The 18,636-nt window shown below is 42.7% G+C and overlaps 3 protein-coding genes across 5 annotated transcripts; 2 read left to right on the forward strand and 1 right to left on the reverse strand.

Moving 5' to 3' along the window:
* The first annotated feature begins 882 nt into the window (after positions 1-882).
* On the forward strand, positions 883-5,946 carry gcdha (glutaryl-CoA dehydrogenase a). Its single transcript, XM_070989023.1, has 12 exons — positions 883-1,181; positions 1,639-1,748; positions 1,967-1,999; positions 2,109-2,249; positions 3,246-3,308; positions 3,516-3,686; positions 3,782-3,911; positions 4,139-4,355; positions 4,455-4,558; positions 4,707-4,832; positions 4,949-5,109; positions 5,449-5,946. Exons 2-12 carry the CDS (start codon positions 1,646-1,648, stop codon positions 5,520-5,522), a joined length of 1,323 nt encoding a protein of 440 aa, XP_070845124.1. The 5' UTR covers positions 883-1,181; positions 1,639-1,645; the 3' UTR covers positions 5,523-5,946.
* Positions 5,947-8,763: 2,817 nt separating this feature from the next.
* On the forward strand, positions 8,764-11,497 carry LOC139346226 (uncharacterized). Of its 2 annotated transcripts, XM_070985193.1 has the most exons (3): positions 8,764-8,929; positions 9,131-9,425; positions 10,217-11,497. In XM_070985193.1, exons 2-3 carry the CDS (start codon positions 9,209-9,211, stop codon positions 10,495-10,497), a joined length of 498 nt encoding a protein of 165 aa, XP_070841294.1. In that variant the 5' UTR covers positions 8,764-8,929; positions 9,131-9,208; the 3' UTR covers positions 10,498-11,497. The 2 variants fall into 2 exon arrangements, with proteins under 2 accessions (XP_070841294.1, XP_070841302.1); XM_070985201.1 differs by lacking the exon at positions 8,764-8,929 and having other exon boundaries at positions 9,097-9,425; positions 10,217-11,122.
* Positions 11,498-15,692: 4,195 nt separating this feature from the next.
* On the reverse strand, positions 15,693-18,403 carry acp5a (acid phosphatase 5a, tartrate resistant). 2 transcript variants are annotated; one of them, XM_070981622.1, is made up of 6 exons: positions 18,395-18,403; positions 17,743-17,833; positions 17,429-17,628; positions 17,216-17,340; positions 16,773-17,118; positions 15,693-16,688 (listed from the first exon to the last, which is right to left on the reverse strand). In XM_070981622.1, the coding sequence occupies exons 2-6, from the start codon at positions 17,831-17,833 to the stop codon at positions 16,449-16,451; spliced, it is 1,002 nt and encodes a 333-aa protein (XP_070837723.1). In that variant the 5' UTR covers positions 18,395-18,403; the 3' UTR covers positions 15,693-16,448. The 2 variants fall into 2 exon arrangements, with proteins under 2 accessions (XP_070837723.1, XP_070837715.1); XM_070981614.1 differs by lacking the exon at positions 18,395-18,403 and adding an exon at positions 17,991-18,029.
* Positions 18,404-18,636: the final 233 nt, after the last annotated feature.

Raw genomic sequence — 18,636 nt, forward strand, 5'->3', positions numbered from 1 at the left:
TATACTTTTATGTACTTGAATAAAAAGACTTACTCTATGGTGTTTTAATAGTGTGTTTCACTTGTGATAGTACATTTATGTAAGGATGTGAGCTCTTCTTCCACTGCTGGAGCACAGTCTCCATACTCCGAGTAAAAAACCTGCTCCTTTTCTAATATGTCATGACATGAGAAGTAATTTGAGCTGTGTCAGTCCACTCAACAATTTCCTGATGTACAAAAAAATAAACAAGAACTAACATGACAACACACCACTGAAAGGCAAACACTGAGGGGGAAGCCCCACCTTGGACCACAACGTGTCATTCATGTGCAGGTGTGCCGGTGAAGTCATGAATAATTCACAGGTAAGAGATATTATCAGGTTTCTCAAGAAAATCATCAGAGCATTTAAACATACAAAACAACAATCAGTCTAACAAATAAACACATGTTACTGAACTTCCTGTGACAGATTTCTGGGTAAAGTCAGCTGATTTAAACTGAATGAATGTTGATTGGTTAAAAGTTGGTAGCGTTGTAAAAGGTCACCTTTTTTATTTAGTTTTTTATTTTAAATCCAGGAGGGTGTCAGGCAGATGACCATATGCTGAACATTGTATTGCATTTCATAGCCAACCAAACATTTTCCTCACAATATCAGCACACCAAGGGCACAAACATGAAGATTATATACATGATCACTGTTGCTGTGTGGGGCTGTCAGCTGGCCCCACCGCCAGCTGCAGTGTCACTTACCAAACTTGTGTACAGGCGCTCACACATTCTGTACATGGCTCCTTATTTTACCAGCCAATGAGCAGGCAGGGCGGGGGGCCACACCCTCCTCACACTGCGCTCACACGGCGATCCACAAACGCCATTTTGAGTGTGGAAGAGCGCTGCAGAGGGCTGTGACGTGCAGGAAGCGAGCGAGCATTTCCAGCAGGCAGACTCCGCAGTGCATGTGATGAAGGCAGTCTGCAGGTGGCTGCAGAGGCGGGCGTGCACGCGCTGCACGCCTGCAGGTCGTGCGTCGCTCCGGCGTCGTTTGCCACACCTGTCATGGAGGACGACAGCTCCCACGTTGACAGTTACGTATCCCTGTGACGTTGCACCGGGAGGAACATTACTTAACCGACATTGATCGCTCGCACCGCCGCGGAGACTCGTCGGATCATCAGATAAAACCACCGTAAAAAGGTACTGTATACCTGGATGTTTAGCTCAAGAGCTCCTGAAGAAGGCGTAGCAGCTTCTTGTTTACTCTGTTGCACGGAAAAGTTAACTGAGGGTGTGTGAAGAGCGCTCACAAGTGTGTTCTGGTAAATGTCAAACATGGAGCTGGGAAAACCTAACTAACACCCAAACACCTGCCGACTGTCCTGCATGTAGTGATAATAGTGTAATAACAAAAAGAAAAGTGTGCTCCCAGCCTTCTAAAGAGTACTTAGCGTAAGTAAGAAAGGAAATTATAATGCGTGTCATACTAAAGCAAACTTGCCTCATTTTCACTGGTCTGACCACACAGCCTTTTAATTACATAAACGGTGTGTCATAAGGTCTAGATTTATTGTCCCAGAGGGAGTTTAACTGGGACTGTGCTTTATAAATGTGAAATATTTAATATATATTTCATCTCCTTTCCCCCTCTGTTCAGTCTACATATGGCTCTCAGAGGTGCTGTCACCCGGCTGCTCTCAAACAGCCAGAAATGTGCTGCTGTCAGTTTGTCCAGAGCCCAGGGCACGGCTGCTACCTCTCCAAAAGGTACATTTCATATTCTTTATTCATTCTTTTGTCTAAATACACAGAGAGAGCTGTGAGTGACAGTCTTTAGAGAAATGCTTCAGTCCCTTGATGTAGGAAACACTGTCTTCATTTTTGTTCAAAAAGAAAAAACACAGCAGGTGAAATCAGAAATAAGCTGTGTGAATGTGTGGAAGATAATGTTAAATCCACAGGACTCAACACTTTTCACCTTTCAGATGCTGAAGAAGTCAAAAAGCCGGCAAAGTCACGTAAGTGAAGCTCGAACCTGATCTGTCCAGATGTCTTCACATGTCCCGTTGCCACGTGTTGCAGTGACATAACAGCTGTGTGTGTGTGTGTACATGTTTTGACACTCAGCCAAGGTGCCATTCAACTGGCGGGACGCCCTGGATCTCGAGGGTCAGCTGACAGAGGAGGAGACCATGATCCGGGACTCGTTCCGTGACTACTGCCAGGAGAAACTCATGCCCCGCATCCTCATGGCCAACAGACACGAACGTAAGCGAAGCGCACGTCCACGATCGGAGCACACAGAGGAGTCAAATGTGAGACTGTACAGACTGACGTGTTAAGATCAAATAACCAGAGCTAAACCTGTCTTTAAGGTGTTTATGCTCATGATCAAACCAGGGGCGTCAAACTCAAATACACAGTGGGCCAAAATGAAAAAAATCATTCCAAGTCGAGGGCCAGACTGGTTCAGTGTTTATTGAAAACTGACTGAAATGACCTTATTGCACATACTGAACCTGCAACTAAATAAAGTCAACATATATTAGACCTGAGTGTGCTGCTCTCTGATGCCCACTACTCTAAACCAGATACTTGAACCTGGAACTAACACAGTTTATAAGACCGTTTTTATCCATAAACAACAACAATAAACATTAAATACAAGAAAGAACAGTTGCATTTGTTTCTTCTGGCTCTTTATGCAGCAGGTAATTTACCTGTCACAGTGTTTCGCTTCATAGTGTCTTCTTACATTATATTCTTTCATGACAGCCACACTGTCTCTGCACAGAAGACAAACAGCTTTGTCCTTCATGTCCGCAAACACATACTCTGCCTCCCACCTGCCTTGAAAACCCCTGTTTTCAAAGTCCACCGTCCGTTTAGCCATTTTTCGGGGAGAGGGTAGCTGAACATTGACCACAGGTCCATCAGGCTGCTGATGAAGGAGTAGGCCAGGGACTCACGCTCACGGGCCTTTGATTGACGTGCCAACGCACTGGCACTGCATTGTGGGAATTGTAGTACTAGTGGTGTGTGGAATGCACCGGTGGGCCAGCTCTAATAATAATTAGATATTATCATGTGGGCCGAAGATAAGACACAACCGGCCTGCAGGCCTCGAGTTTGACATTTGTGATCTAGACTAACATGGTTTCAGATTTTGGCTCTTGACTCACTTCTCAAGTTGCAAAAAGGGTTTATTTTCTGCTAAATATTTGATTGTCACTCTCCATTTTCCCGACATGCACGGCGCTACAGACTTCCACCGTGAGATTGTCTCAGAGATGGGAGAGTTAGGCGTCTTGGGCCCAACTATTAAAGGTAAACAGAACCACACAGAATATGAAGACGAGCCTTTGTTTTCAGAACGATATCTGTGTTCTGCAGTATTTCAAGTATTTTAATGTATCTTTGCACTTTCTATATGTTTTTATGTCATTTTGTCCTTTCAGCTACTTCAAAACACTGCGTGCATCTTGTCATGTTTGGATTAGGATCACTTTACACTGTGTTTTTTTTCCCCTGCAGGGTACGGCTGTGCAGGCACTAGTTATGTGGCGTACGGCTTGATTGCCAGAGAGGTTGAGAGAGTGGACAGCGGGTACCGGTCAGTCATGAGTGTCCAGTCTTCCCTGGTCATGCACCCGATCAACGCTTATGGCACAGACGCCCAGAAGGAGAAATACCTGCCCCGGCTCGGTGAGAGTGACGTTTTCCCACATTAGCGCACAACATTTTAAACACTGCTAAGGACGGTCTCAAGATTGTCCCTCGTGTTTTCATTTGTCTTGCAGCTCGCGGAGAAATCCTGGGCTGCTTCGGTTTGACAGAGCCCAACCACGGCAGCGATCCCAGCAGTATGGAGACCAAGGCCAAATACAACCCGTCCAGTGGCACCTTCACCGTCAGTGGAGCCAAGACCTGGTAGGTAGACTGACAGATAGAAGAAGCACTGGCTGCACAGACGGAGTGTTTTCTCAAAGCTCTCCGTTTTCCTACAACAGGACAAACATGACAACACTGACACCAAACCTGGACAAAGATCTGTGCTTTAGATTGCTTTGAGACGGCATTTCAGGTCAATTAAATCTGGAAACTTGGGTCAGACAAGTTTGAAATCTTTTCTTCTTGTTGCTCTCTTCCTCTAATAGGATCACAAATTCCCCAGTGGCAGATATCGCGGTGGTGTGGGCCAAGTGTGAGGATGGCAGGGTGCGGGGTTTCATCTTGGAGCGTGGAATGAAGGGTTTTGCCACCCCCAAGATCGAGGGCAAGTTCTCGCTAAGGGCATCCGCCACTGGCATGATCTTGATGGACGAAGTGGAAGTTCCCCAGGAAAACCTACTGCCCAACGTCTCTGGTCTGGCTGTAAGTGTCTGCTCTCGTAGATCAACTAGTCTTACTTTAATATTACATCAACGTCACAGCGTGCTGACATCTTGTTTTGTTGGTGACTTTTGTGACCAGGGTCCCTTTGGCTGTCTGAACAACGCCCGGTATGGCATTGCATGGGGAGCTCTGGGAGCTGCTGAATTCTGCTTCCATGCTGCACGTCAGTACACTCTGGACAGGTACGTGATATTCTATCTACAGTACGCGTTGTCGCTAAAGTCAAGGTGATCATTACCGTACTGTGTATATCCAGATTGTCTCCTTGTGTTATGCCAGCCTCAGCTTTTTTAAAGGATTGGTTTTCATGTCTTTCTACCCTCCAATCAGAATCCAGTTCGGGGTGCCACTGGCCAGGAACCAGCTGATGCAGAAGAAAATGGCTGACATGCTGACTGAGATCACCCTCGGGCTGCAGTCATGTCTGACCCTGGGAAGACTTATTGATGAGAAGAAGTGAGTCTCCTCTTTCTTCTCGCTTTGGCCTCTGTTAGCTTCTCGTCCTTCTCTTTTATAAAACCTAAAAGAACAAAAAAAATGTTCCTTTATAATGTGTATGTTACCCATAACAGATCAGCACCAGAGATGATCTCCCTGCTGAAGAGGAACAGCTGTGGCAAGGCTTTGGATATTGCCAGACAGGCCAGAGACATGCTGGGAGGAAATGGCATCGCAGACGAGTACCACATTATCCGCCACGTCATGAACCTGGAGGCCGTCAACACATACGAGGGTAGGCACACACAAGAGGACACATCTAGTGTTTTCATTTTTAACATTTTCAAAAGTACCATCAGAAGAGAGCATTGCAGTGAAAGGTCTTCAAACTTAAGCTGCAGTTATGTACTCACACCACCAGAGGTCAGCAGTGCAGAGAGATGGAGACGTTTTTCAGAACTTAGTCCGCTTTTGATCTATAAATGTTGACGAATTACTTTAAAGAACTCAGAAATGTGACCAAAGAGGTCTGAGTGAGGTTTGGAAAACACCCAGCAGTGAGTTTTACTGACATCTAGCATGTCTTCATGTAGAAGCAGCTTTGTTTCTAAAGCTTTTTCATTATACTTTGCAGGAACTCATGACATTCATGCCTTGATCCTGGGCAGAGCCATCACTGGACTGCAGTCTTTCACTGTTGACAAGTAAAGGCTCTCCACCATCTTCTTGAAATGGACTTGAAGTGGATTTGTACTGTACTATAAGTGGCCCCCGAGAAACACAGCCTCACTGGGCACAGTTATACAGTATGTGTAGAAACATGAGGTGGACTTTATCTGCCTCCCACGAGGAGCTTTACCCGGTGGAACAAATTAATAACACCTGGTTAGATTTATATTTTTTCAAATTACTGACAGGAGACAGTTCTCACTGCCTGTTTGGCATTTTTGGTGAGTATGTAAGGTCAAGCTAACAACACAATGGGTCCAACAGTCATGACATTTTTACAGTGAAGATGCATGAAATGTACTTTAGGAACTGATTGGGCAGTTCATGTAAAAGTTGTGGCATAATATTTGGTTTATTTTGTGATAACTGAATATGTAAATAAATGGCTTTGATTGAGTGAGAAGATGAGTGAGTGTCACTGAGATTTTGATTGATGTGATTGATGTGCCAAATTCAAACGAAATTATCCTCTGTTGTAATTTAAATAGTTACTGTAGGTAACAAAACAGAGTACTACGATGGGGCAATGTAATGGGTAACAAATATAAAATGTTAACAACCGACAGCCAAATAACTTGGTTTATTATGTTGTTGATAGTTGCAGTTTTATTTATTGAATCAACAGATTGTGAAACTTAAATGAAACATGGACTCAGATTTGTTTTTGACTGAAATCATGAGCTGTAGCCTGAACTATTATTCCTACAACAAAGACATACTCAGCCGTGTATTCTTAGAAAAAGAGGAAACCAGAAGTTGTTTAGAAAAGCGAACTATTCTGAATACCCAATATAATATTAAACAAGGAACACATTAATAACTGATTCAGAATAACACATGAACTTGTCCAAAACAATGTGGACATCAGAACAGTAACTGGTTTTTCAGGGTTTGGACATCTGGCTAAGGGCCGGGCCCTCTCTGAGACCTGCCAGCGCCTGGATGGCCTCCGTGAGCTCCTTGTTGAGTTTACTGCAGCTCTCCAGCACCTTTGACAACTGCTGCAGCTTCACCTGCATCTCATTACTGTTCTCTTCATAAACCTTGTACATGTGCTCCTTCATCTGCTGGCACAACTCCGTCACCTGGGAATAAAATATGGGGTTAAAAAAATTCAGACCATTGACCCGATTACAGCATTTGTGGACAGGGACAGCACAAGACACACAGTGAACTACACAAGTACATGTATTACTCCACAATTCATGCATTCGAGTCAAGCATGAAACAAATATTTGGTAGGTATGTGCAAAGTGGTGGACTACATCATAATAGCGAACAGTTTTGTACCCTCTCCATCATCTTCTCCTCGAAGATGTCCATCATGTTCTGGTCACTGGTGCGGCTGTCGTTAATCTTTTCGACCAAATCCTCCACTCTTCTGCTGATGTCATCTACGTTTGAACTACAGAGAGGACTGGCAGCCCTGGGCAAAGTGACAGCACTGCTCCAGTAAATATGGATGCTGCATGAATGATCACTTCAGTGAATGTGTTGGACTGAATGGGTAACTCTGTACCTGGCGTCTTGCTCCTGACTCTCAGTCCTGCTTACACTTGAGGACTTCCCTCTTGAAGAATCGTGGTCTGTGTCTTCTGTCTATTGCAGAGGACAAAGAAATAAGCAGCTATATGTCTTCCATCATCACCAGGTGCACAATGTACATTTACTCTACAAGTGTGGTTTCACAGATCCCCAAAAAGCAGAACCCATGAATTTTTTTTTTAAATCTTAAGAGAATAAAAAAGTTGAGGAAATTGGCGGTTATCTGGGACAACATGGGAGCAAGATGTGTGTGTTTTTCCACTGATTCATCCATTTATGGTTGAAACAAAACACACTACACACACCATGCTGCACATCAAACAGTAACTCGTTCACACTATCTTCAAGTTTTTTCAGTAGTATTGCTCTGTCACAATGTTAAAGACACCATATTTGGGGACTCCTGGGTCTTTGGCAGGATATGATTACTTACCATGGGTGAATCTTCATGTAGGCTCTTGGCAGTGGACTGTGAGGTGGATGGGAGCCGGTCGTCAAAGAAGAAATCCATTTTCGTCTGTTTGACTCTGTGGTGGCTAAATCTAAATAAATTAAGAAATAACGCGCCTGTTAAATTGAAAAGTAATGTCATTGTTCTTCTAAAATAATGACCAAATAATAATGAGTCACGTTAACATGTGAAGTTAGCGAACAAAGTTAGCTCAATTTTCATATCCAAATGGCTTCAGAAACCTTTAGCTGACTCCTTTTGCTGTAAAATATAACATTAGCTTTAGCTTCACACCTGCAAACCACATATTGAATATAGTTATGCAGTTATAGTATATTGCAAACAAATGCTAATAATATTACCTTCAGACATACATACTTACCGCGTCAGGTGTGTGTGTACGAGTGTACATTAGCTATCTGTATTTACTACAAACGCGTGTGTAAACCTACTGTATGTACATTCAGTAGCTAGCATTAGTTAGCTGGCTAAGTGCTAACGTACTGTTTTTGCTAGCTAGTCGTTTCCTTTTCGTTTCTTTGCTGTTTATATTGTTAAACAAGCGGAAATCCCGCCATATGATTTGATATGTTTCTATTTGAATAGTACGTTGTTAAAATCACAAACTGTACAACATATTTATCTTCTATTCAGTCTGGTTAAAATGAGATGTGAGATGTCTCCCTTGATTAGCAGTGGTGGAAGAATAAAGTTTCAGTAAATTAGCATCACAGGTTATAACACTGCAAAAATCCCGTCACATGTAAACGACTTGTTAAAAAATGAATAAATTATATAGCCCCATAACAGCTCCTTTAAGAGTGTTATTTATTATTTATAATAAATGTGTTATTTATTATTTATGATAATAATAATAATTACTATTTATAATTAATTCTTTAGAGACCTATGAGAAATTATATTGACTACAGTCAAATCCAGAAGTGGGGCAGGACTTAATTTCAGTCTGTCCAGTCAGTTGGCAGTTTATTTACTTATTTAGTATGTAATTTAAAAAACAACAATAATAATAATTTTGTGTGCGTAACTAGTGTATGTGTGTATAATGTGAGTGGGCATTGCAGGTGAGAAAGCACTGCCTCAGTCTGTCATGGATTAAGAGGGATGGGCTGGGGATGGGATGAGGGGCTGATTGATCGTTGCTGTGATTGGAAGTGTAATCCCTCTCTTCGCCTCTCCCTCTGCCCATCTGTGTCACCACCCACAGTCTGGATTATTCCACGCAGAGGACAACACACTCAGCAGAGAGGCGGTCAGACATGTCCTGATGTCTGGTGGAGGATGAACTGATGAGATCAACATGATGAAAGTGATGACATGCTGCACACATCCAAATGTGTTTGAAGTGGAGACTGCAAAAACTTGACAGGTGGGTGAATTAATTCACTGGCCTATTTTCATATTGCAAAAGTAAATAAAAAGGTAAGTTCAAATGGCTCTTTGCACCTGTTTGCATTACACTCTTCCATTTGCCTTATGTCAAAGTTAGTTAATTGATCAATTATTAGATATATAATATTCATTTTACTTTTGAAGTAGCAGACTTTGACTCTGCCTCTCTGCATTTTAGGGAGTGACACCTGAGCAAGCGGATAAATCAATCATTTTCACCTTGAAAATAATGAAATAACAACTTCTCACTGGCAACATGGACAGCCTTAACTACACAGACAATGGTGGACTTTCATTCCAGTACTTGGTAAATAATATTGAGCCTCTGTACAAAGAGTACAGACCTCCTCCCAGGGACCTCATCCAGCTACCCAAATCTGTTCTCTACCTCGTTGTGGCAGCCCTGGTGGTTGTCGCTGTGGCTTATGCTATCGTGGGTCACCTCATCAAAGACCTCCTGCTTGACATAACAGGTACCCAAGTCTATTAGAGGTAGCTGTCTCTCCTTAACTAAGCATTATGCCAGAGGTATTTATGACCACTGCATAAGTTTAATAGTTTTGTCATTTTGTGCTGTCTAGCATTATACGTTTGTCAGTATAGTCTATATTTGTTGGTGCGACTAGAGAGGGCAAGAAAGAGAGAGAAAAAAATGTTGATTAATGTGATTTGAACCACCATCTGCCGTCCAGACATCTGCACTGACTGAATTTTGACAGAATTCAATAAATGTGATGTCTGTTTAATTCAAATGTTGTTTGATTATCCTGTACTGGAGTAGATATCCTCTAATAGAAGGGAAATGTATTTCTCACCACATCTTATTTGGTGTCATGAGCTCCCCAAAATATGTGTATCAGTTAGGCAAATGTCTGTGGTTTCATTGTAAAGTCTTAGATATTATAATTTTATGAAGAGGTTATCAGGCACTCTTTAATTTTGCTATAGTGCTGTTTTACATGTATTGAATTGCCTTAAATCTGTATGTGAATTCTGGGAATCATACCCCTCATAAGATAAACTTGATATATATTATTATGACACCATATCAAATGCTCTAAAAAGCTGAAAACACAATGTCCCTTTGAGATGAAGCAAAATGCAGCAATAGTTAAGCATGATGTCAGTGGGATCTCTTCAACAGTGACACAGCTTAAATGAAATGAAAATCTGAAGGACTTCTTTGAAAGAAAGCGGTGATTGGGATGGGGCTGGTGGGGATAAACCGCTGAGTTCTCATCCCTCCTCTCTTATCCGTCCACAGACTGTTTGCTGGGCCCAATGGATGAGGAGCTGACTAAAGACAGTGAGGTGGAGGGAGTCAGCCCTCTGCACTTGCCACCTGCCCTCAGCCACTCCCATCCAAACGCCTTCCACGTGTGGGACCAGGATGATGTCATTATCCCCATGGGTCCGCCAAGTGAGAGCCCGCTGACCAGCCCTCTGATGTCCGTCATCCCATACATACCGTCATTCTTTCCCACCTCCCACAGCGTCAGTAGTCCATCTTACAATCATCCAATCCCAAAGGAGAGTGACGCATGAGGCACCAGAGAGGATCCGAGACACTTTTCACATCTAGCATCTGCTTTTAACACTGTTTCCTCTTATTCCCCCTCGCTTTGGTTTTCTTGTATAGTTGAGCTTCTTTAGCTCCTGTTTGTCACCTCTGAACCATTTTTCCCAATCTGCTTTTTAAGGGCATTGGAAAAGTTCAACAATTTCAGGAAGAACTCATGAAAATCAGTGACTATCACAAGTCCACCAACATTGTTTGACTTGCAGAGACTTGCAAACTATGCTTTGAGACTTTTCATATTTTCCACGTCTGACTGGAAACATACCTAAGAAGCGATCAAGGCCAATCTGGATGTATTTACTTCTCTCGGAGCCTGGGACTCTCAGTGGGACAGCCTTCACTTGTTAATTTTCCCTCTGGATTTGTGCCAAGTTAGCATCATGACTATTTACCTTCTACCACACTCAGTTATCAGCTGTTTCATTTGTTTTTTTATGTAGGATCATTACCTGCTTCAACAACCAGAGTTATGAGGAGCTTGTGACCACATTCACCGTAAAATAATACAAATGTAAAATGAGTTCATGTTTGGCCATGAACAGTGTTGTGTCTTTGACTCCAGCAAAAGACACATCCAGTCAAAATCATGTCTTAAAGACAATATGTTACACAGTATAAGTGAGGAGGAGGGCCAAGCGTTCATGCTGAGTTCTTGTGTCAAATAAAGGGGAATGCTATGTTAAGTTTGCAAATAGTTGCTTCTCAATCTTATTCTGTTGCTAAATTTACTTCTAGGAGGATGGGCCTAACTTACTAATAGGGTGAAGTTAATTCAATTAGTGGACATGACCGCTTTCAGGTGACCGTGTGATTTTGACCTTTTTAAGGATAGGCACAGTATGAATAAGACTGATACAATATAAAGTGAAAGCCTCAGAAATAGAGTGTCTCTACTTATCTATTTCTGTAAAGTATTAATAACTACAATAAATCCAACAATAAGATCCTATTTTTTCTGAATCTGGGTGGTGAATGGTGTTAATTTGGTAAAAATTCAGCACTAAGCTGCACAAATGTGACATTATGGCTTTAATAATGGTGTGTGATTCACTGGAGTCGTATCTGTTATGCTGTTAAATTTGGCGGTGTGTGTGTTCAGGATGTCACTGCAGAAGGCAGGCAGCTCTCTGTTTTTGCTTTTTGGCATCAAAAAACACAAACTGTTACACAACTCAAAAAGACAGATTTCAGGGTCCATTTTAAGCAGGATATTGGCTGAGATGCAGAAATCCTGGGATATTAAAAGCACACGAGGGCTGTGACGTCACACACACATACACATACACATACACACACACATGTTAGGCTTTCACCACTTTTGGGGACATTACATAGACTTGCATTCATTTCGTGGACACTTGCCCTAACCATAACCACTACCTGCCTAACCCTTACCTTAACCTTAACCCACATCTTCACCCTAAAATATAATGATTTACCTTATGGGGACTTGCATGGTGGCAGCACATTTATTCATTTCTCATTTGTTTCTCTTCCTGCGTCCACAACTGAAAGGAGATTATTCCACCTTTACTATCACATGAAAGTACAAACAGTGCTTTTCTTCTATTCAGTCACTTACTGAGTTAACATTGCTCATTCCATCTGTGAAAGCCGGAGTGCCTGTATTCAGTGAGGGGTGGAGATTAGTGAGAGAAGATTAGATGAGCAGCTTAGCCTTTAATACAGCATCCTTTATTACTTTTGAGCTGTGGAATTAGATAATCGTACAGCAGCACACCACACTGAGAGGACGAACTTCAGAGACTTCCACTGTTATTCTGGTTGTATGACAGGATTCACTGGATCCAGGTTGAGGTGTTCAGAGACAGACAACACGAGTTTCAAGAGAGAGGAGTGTTGCGTGAGGAGTAAAGAGGAAGTATGGAGTCAGTGATGAAAGGGGAAGGCAGAGCTCAATGCAGCAGAGAATAGGTCAGATTTAAGTCTATGGCTAATCTGAGTGCGAGATGTTGCTGGCTTGCAACTGGCAGCACTGGCAGAGGTCTCCATGGCTGGGTTGCTGTTTTACATGGTGGGGTTGGTCAGGGGAGGGGAACAGCAGCACTGCATTGCACAGACAGTCAGCCTATTGCATCTAATGGGCGAGAGCTGATGTTTGCAACAACCTGGAGGGAAAACAAATGCACAGATGGAGGGCTGAAAGTCACTGGAGTTGCAGTGGTGCCAGCTGTGCAGTGCAAGGATGCAGGAGTGTAAAATGAGCAGAGGAGCAGGTGCAGGAGAACAGTGACAGTTAAAACAATGGTACTATGACACGAAAAAATCAAGCAAAGGGTTGAATTGGGAAAAAATGTGTAGTTTAGATAGAATTATGAAATGGAGAACCTATTTTTATTTTCAGAAAGCATTTTTTTTTCAGCATTTTGTAACTCACAACCAGCTGAAAGGCGACTTTCTTTAGATTTATGAAGATCATGAGATTTGAAATGTATTTATATTTGATTAGCCAGCCTTTCACTCCATGAAATATGGAGATTTAGCAATAAAAGCCAAATGGAATTTTATTGTTCCAGTTCCAGTTTTACTTCCTGGTAAACTATGAACTTTAAAGGACTTGTAAACCTATTTCCTGCATCGGCTTCTTTCAGTGAGCACTATAATCCTTCATGAACACAACATTTTCGGCCAAAGCTGCAATACTTTTGATTTTTCACTGACAGATTAATCAGGATTTGATTGCTGAAACTGAGTTTCAGACTGGTTATAACAATAACACACTTTTGAAAAGTCTCAACCCTTCCCCATCAATCCAAGTTCATATTACATTAGATTTCTTGCTCTCCATCCCATTTATTTTTACTTTGCTTCTTATTCTCTGGTATGACATGTGTTTTTCAAATAAATCAAAACAACACTTTTTTTTAGTTTATGAAATCCACAAGTTACAATTTGAATTTAACTTCTGAAAATGGCTTTTTCAGTTCTGACTTGAGAGAAGATCGAGGGTTTGCTAATCCTATTTCCTCAGGAGATCTAGGCGCTCTCAGCTCCACGCTGACACCGCAAGATGGCTGGTGGCACAGGAGCTCTCTGTTTGGTGCAGAGGGGTTAGGGCTTAAGGTGGAGCCAATTAAGGATCAAAGGAGGTCAGACAGCGAGGAAGTGGTAGACCTGCACCAGAAGGTTCCAGACCCTCTACACTGTTTTATCACTTTAACCAATAATATCACATTTCATTCAGCTTTTATTCAGTTTCTAGGGCCTGAGCCTGGGTACATGTGTTGCAGGATTTTACACTGTGCTAGATGACCCCAAGTTTAAAAGTTCACTTTTTTCTGGGTTATTGTAAAGAAATCTAGCAAGTTATTTAAAAAATAGCTTCCCGACACAGTGCTTCTGTGGATAATTGCTTGTGAAATCATTTTAAATTTAGGATTAGCTGCTGGTGGATTTTGAAGTGGCACGTGTGAGCGCAGGATTACAGTGCTACAGTGAGGCATTGCACAGGTAGGAACACTGATGGTTTGGCTGCTGCTGGGAAACTGCTCAAAGAGCTAACATGGTCACAAAAATTGTAAAGTCGTCCTGAGAAAGTGCATCAACAGAATTAAAGAAATTTAACCTTGGTAGCTGAACATGACACAGACAGTAAAGGAAACACACGACCATATAAAGGTTCAAAATTTGAAGTAACTAAACAACCTCTGCAAATGTCACTACAGTAGGAACATGGCTCCCATCAGGTTACGTGCCAGTCAACAGTGCTCTACAGCTGCTCGATGCTCTCTATGTTCACCAGCTAACTGTGTCTGTCTGCGGTTTAGAGCTGAGAAAGAGGTGTGTGGTGTTCCTTGAGAGCTTCTTTACTTACTTATTTAAAGTGAATGATGCTGTGAGAGTAGAAAGACCGAAGCAAAACAGTAAATTTATGGTCCACTCAGCTAAACAATGAGCTGGAACTCAGTATGAAGCAGAGGGGGAGCAGCAGATTAAGGTGATAACTGTGTGTTGGTTTAGCAACCCATTTCACAGTCTTTTGATGGTTACTATTAAAATGATTTTATATGCTTTAATCATGAATTTAAACTGTTTAATACCACCTGAGAACCACTTGTGGCTCCCACTGAGGACCCCTGAAGGTAAGAGGTGAACACATACATGTATACGATTAGTGTAGGGTCCAGTCGTCATCCTACCTGATCTACGTCAGTCGGGGTTAAGTGATCCTTACCTGTGCTTTATCCTTAGGTGACAGCTTATCCTCGGCCGATTTCTTTTTGGCACTGACTCAGTTCTGTCAGTCCAGCTATGGATGATGATACGTGACAAAACAGCAGACTGTAATTTATCCTAATCACTAATTAAACAGACTAAGAGTCAGTAGTCCTATAATAGCCGCACAGTGGGTAAGAAAGAAGTGCACAAGAGAAAAATATCAATGATATTTCTTTACATAATAAAAAAAGGCATTATTGCATGCTCTGTTTGGGGGTTTGTGAACCTGTTAACCAACATACTGTGGTCATTTGCATGTATTGTACATATATTTGTTTTCTCAGTGTTCTCAACAACCAACTTACTCTGCAGGCATCAGTGGTAGTAAAGCTGAACAATTCAACATGTCAGCAGGAGGAGGGTGAAAAATAGAGACCCGTCTGTTCTGGGTCTCTGCTTCTCTCCCAGGTCACCTGTCATTGGTTGGCTGAGTTTATCCTTGTGGCTGCCACTGCCAATCTGTTATCATTCAGCCAAATCCTCTGTTGGCAGGTCAGGTGGTTCTCTGTGGAGGCAGTGATTGTGGAAGTCTTGACCTCTCGTGTCGTTCAGCAGCAGCAAGCCACATCCGTATCGACACTGCGCACACGGGCCTCTAACATGAAACAACTGCTGTTTGCTCCAAACATTTAAGGGCTGGGTGATGGGATCCAAATGTGTTACAACAGCTCTTGGACTTGACAGATTTGCAAAATAATCCTCATTTTGAAATGTTGAACCAATTCTCTCAACCAATTAGTGATGTGCTTCTTCCAGATCTCAGTGTATGAAACAATTTTCTAAAATGTACAACAAATACAGAATTAGCAGGAAAGCTTATACAAGCCTTAGGAATTGTAATGGCTTAGATGTGCAGAACTGCAAGTTCATGGCATAATGCTTATTACAGTCACATGACTGAGCAAGAACAGAACAAAGAAGCCACTGTGCTTGTTCTTTATTAGTAACACTGGTAGACATGCCACTATATAGACTCAACTTAAAAGCTCATTCCGGACTTCGGGCCCAAATAAACATCCCTACTACATCTTAATCCATGTACCTTATGGTGCCTGTAGGGTTGTTTCTGTATAGAAATTCATGCACATGCAGCATTTTGAGCATTTAGATCAGAGGATCACATGCAAAGTCAGAACAGCTCATAAGCTTTTGAAAAACAAAGGCAGCATTTACACTAGAACTTGTAGAGGAGCAGCTACCAGGTTTTGACTGGTTCAAAATACAATTGCTTGGACACACCTGAGAATGCCTGCATGAAAACTACTCATGCATTCACTCCTGAACTCACCCCAAGCTTCAGTTTCCATACAGAAACTGCTTCCCCACACAGAGCGACTCTGTTTTCAGCTGTGCTTGCAGAGGACACATACTGCTCTCCAAGCAGTTGATTAACCACATTTTAACCAACTGACACAGAAGTCTGGTACAAACACCAGTTCAAGTCATGAGACTGCGACAGAGCTGACAAAGACAATTTACAAACCACATTTATTCTTTAAACAATTTATATGTAAAACTGATTCCCTTTTAAAAAAAAAAAAATACCATAATTGCTTTGAAATATTAATGCCAAACTTTAAAAACACTGGATTAACAGCCATTACTTTGATCTCAAACTACACTGCAGGCTAATGTTTTATGTAATTGAAAGACTTGAATGTTCATGTAGTTAGCTGATCTAGTCAAAGTTCCTTTGAGAGAGGACAGTGCGATAGAGAGAAGTGCCTTTAGCCTGGAAGAAGGTCACAGTCATCTTGTTCTTTGTGACTTCTGCATGGATGAAGCCTCCCAGCGTTGAAGCTTGGCCAGTGAAGAACTTCACAGAACCTTTGGGAACATGGTTCCAGTGACGGACATCAGGATCCAGGAAGTTCCCTGCTCCGCTCACCACGTAGCCCACACCAGACTCTTCGATGTACTGCAGGGGACAGAGACAAGATGGGATTATAGCAGCCTTTCACATTCATACCAAGAGTGTTTAGCACACTTTGCCTGAACCAACCTGCAGATTGTGGTCATGACCGCAGAGGTAAGCAGTGGCCTTGTATTTAATGAGCAGAGGATGAAGCCTCCGCAGAAGGCACTCTGTGGGCCCGTGTTCGGACACGGACCACACAGGGTAGTGGCCCGCCACCAGTAGGAAGTCTGCAGTGGAGCGAGCCAGTCTCTCCTGCAGCCAGGTCAGCTGACGGTTGGCATCCACCGCACGCAGCGGCCCTCTGGGCTTCTCATCCACGTAGTCGTCCGAGTTACCGCACAGCATTATGGTGTCGAGCATGATGATGGTCAAGGTCTTCCCTGTGTTGGGGATGTGGAAGTTCAGCTCGTAATAGTAAGATGGGAATTTCCTAAGAATGAAGGGAGCATAGTTTGACACTTTCATCAGCACTTTAAGACTTAAGGATGTCTGAACTTTCAAAAGAGCTTTCTAAAGTGGCCCCTTACCATCTGTCAGACCTGTGGCTGTACTCGATCTGTGCTTTGACGTTCCCCGCATGGTCGTGATTGCCAGCAAGCACGTACCAGGGGACTTTGAGAGACTTCTGAGTGTACACGGCCTCAAACGTGTTCTGATAAATTCACAAGAGAAACCAGGGTTTTGTTTTGTCACCTCCATAATGTTGCTTTTTCAAAATAGATCAAGTTTACTCAACTGACCTTAAACCGAGGTGAATCCACACTGTCCACACCTTTGTAGTAGAAGTTGTCGCCAAGGGCCAGAATAAAGTCAGCTCCCATCTGCTCTGCTACTTTGCTCATTTCTCGAGCTGTAGCCTTCTGCACAGCGGTGATGTACGGGGGATAAGGCACTCCACCCCAGTCTCCCACAGCCAGGAACTTAATGGAGGTTCTGTTTTCTGTAAGGTAACAAAACAAAGCCGTAACAGCTGAAAGTCTGAGAGGGAAGCTCTCATATGGCTAGCAAACTGTTCACAGGAGATTGTGAAACGTTGTGTTGAAGGGATACTTACTGCCAAGTTCCTGGAGATCTTGGAAGGTAGTAGGATAGCAGTAGACCACAGGGATGGCAGCAATTAAGATGGATACCAGTGTAAGTGCCATCTTAAAGAAATCAAAAAACAAAATAAAACAGACAGTGAGAACCACAGCTTAACATAGTGCAAATGGAGAACGAGGCACGCAGCCAGCCAAAAACGAAAGTAAACACGCCCCCAAAAAAACAGAAACATGAAGCGAACAAACCACAGCTGCGACTTACCATGTGAGCCTATGCTTCCTCTTTCCCTCCTACCTCACTGAACAACAACAGCATGTCTTGTTTTATGTCTGAAGGTGACTTGTGATTGGCTGCTGCCTGAAGCTGACATGTCCCAGCTGGAGCTAATAGAAGCTAATCAAAGCAGCCATGTCTATGAGGCTGAGAGGGTCAGAGGTCACAGTTTCATGTCTGTCACAGCAGTGTTGCATCTCTGCTTCTTTTAAAGAGGAAACTCTGCTGTTTGTGAAGCACACAGACCAAATGACCTTCATCAGCCAGAGTAGACGGTAAAGCAGTATCTAAGGCCTCAAACCTCTCCCATCAAAAAGAAAACAAAGCTGGCTGACAAGAAGACATCTTGTTAAGAGTGGATGTCAGTATGCAGAGATAAGAGTGTCACTTACGGCTGATAACTGGTAGGTGTGCTCTGGATGTCCTGAAGGGACACTCTACATGACACTCATCCTGCCTGCCTTTTATCAGCATTCCCCAGCGAGAGGCTGCAGGACACGCCGCCAGGGCATGATCATTGCTCACGCCCTGACTCAGTCTGGGACTGGAGGGTCATCTAGACACATGTGATCCACAATGGTTATAATAACTGGCGTTCACGCTCCAGTCTTTCCACTTCCGTGTTAATCACTGT

The sequence above is a fragment of the Chaetodon trifascialis genome, chromosome 2, assembly GCF_039877785.1.
Source record: "Chaetodon trifascialis isolate fChaTrf1 chromosome 2, fChaTrf1.hap1, whole genome shotgun sequence".
NCBI classification, from domain to species: domain Eukaryota; kingdom Metazoa; phylum Chordata; class Actinopteri; order Chaetodontiformes; family Chaetodontidae; genus Chaetodon; species Chaetodon trifascialis.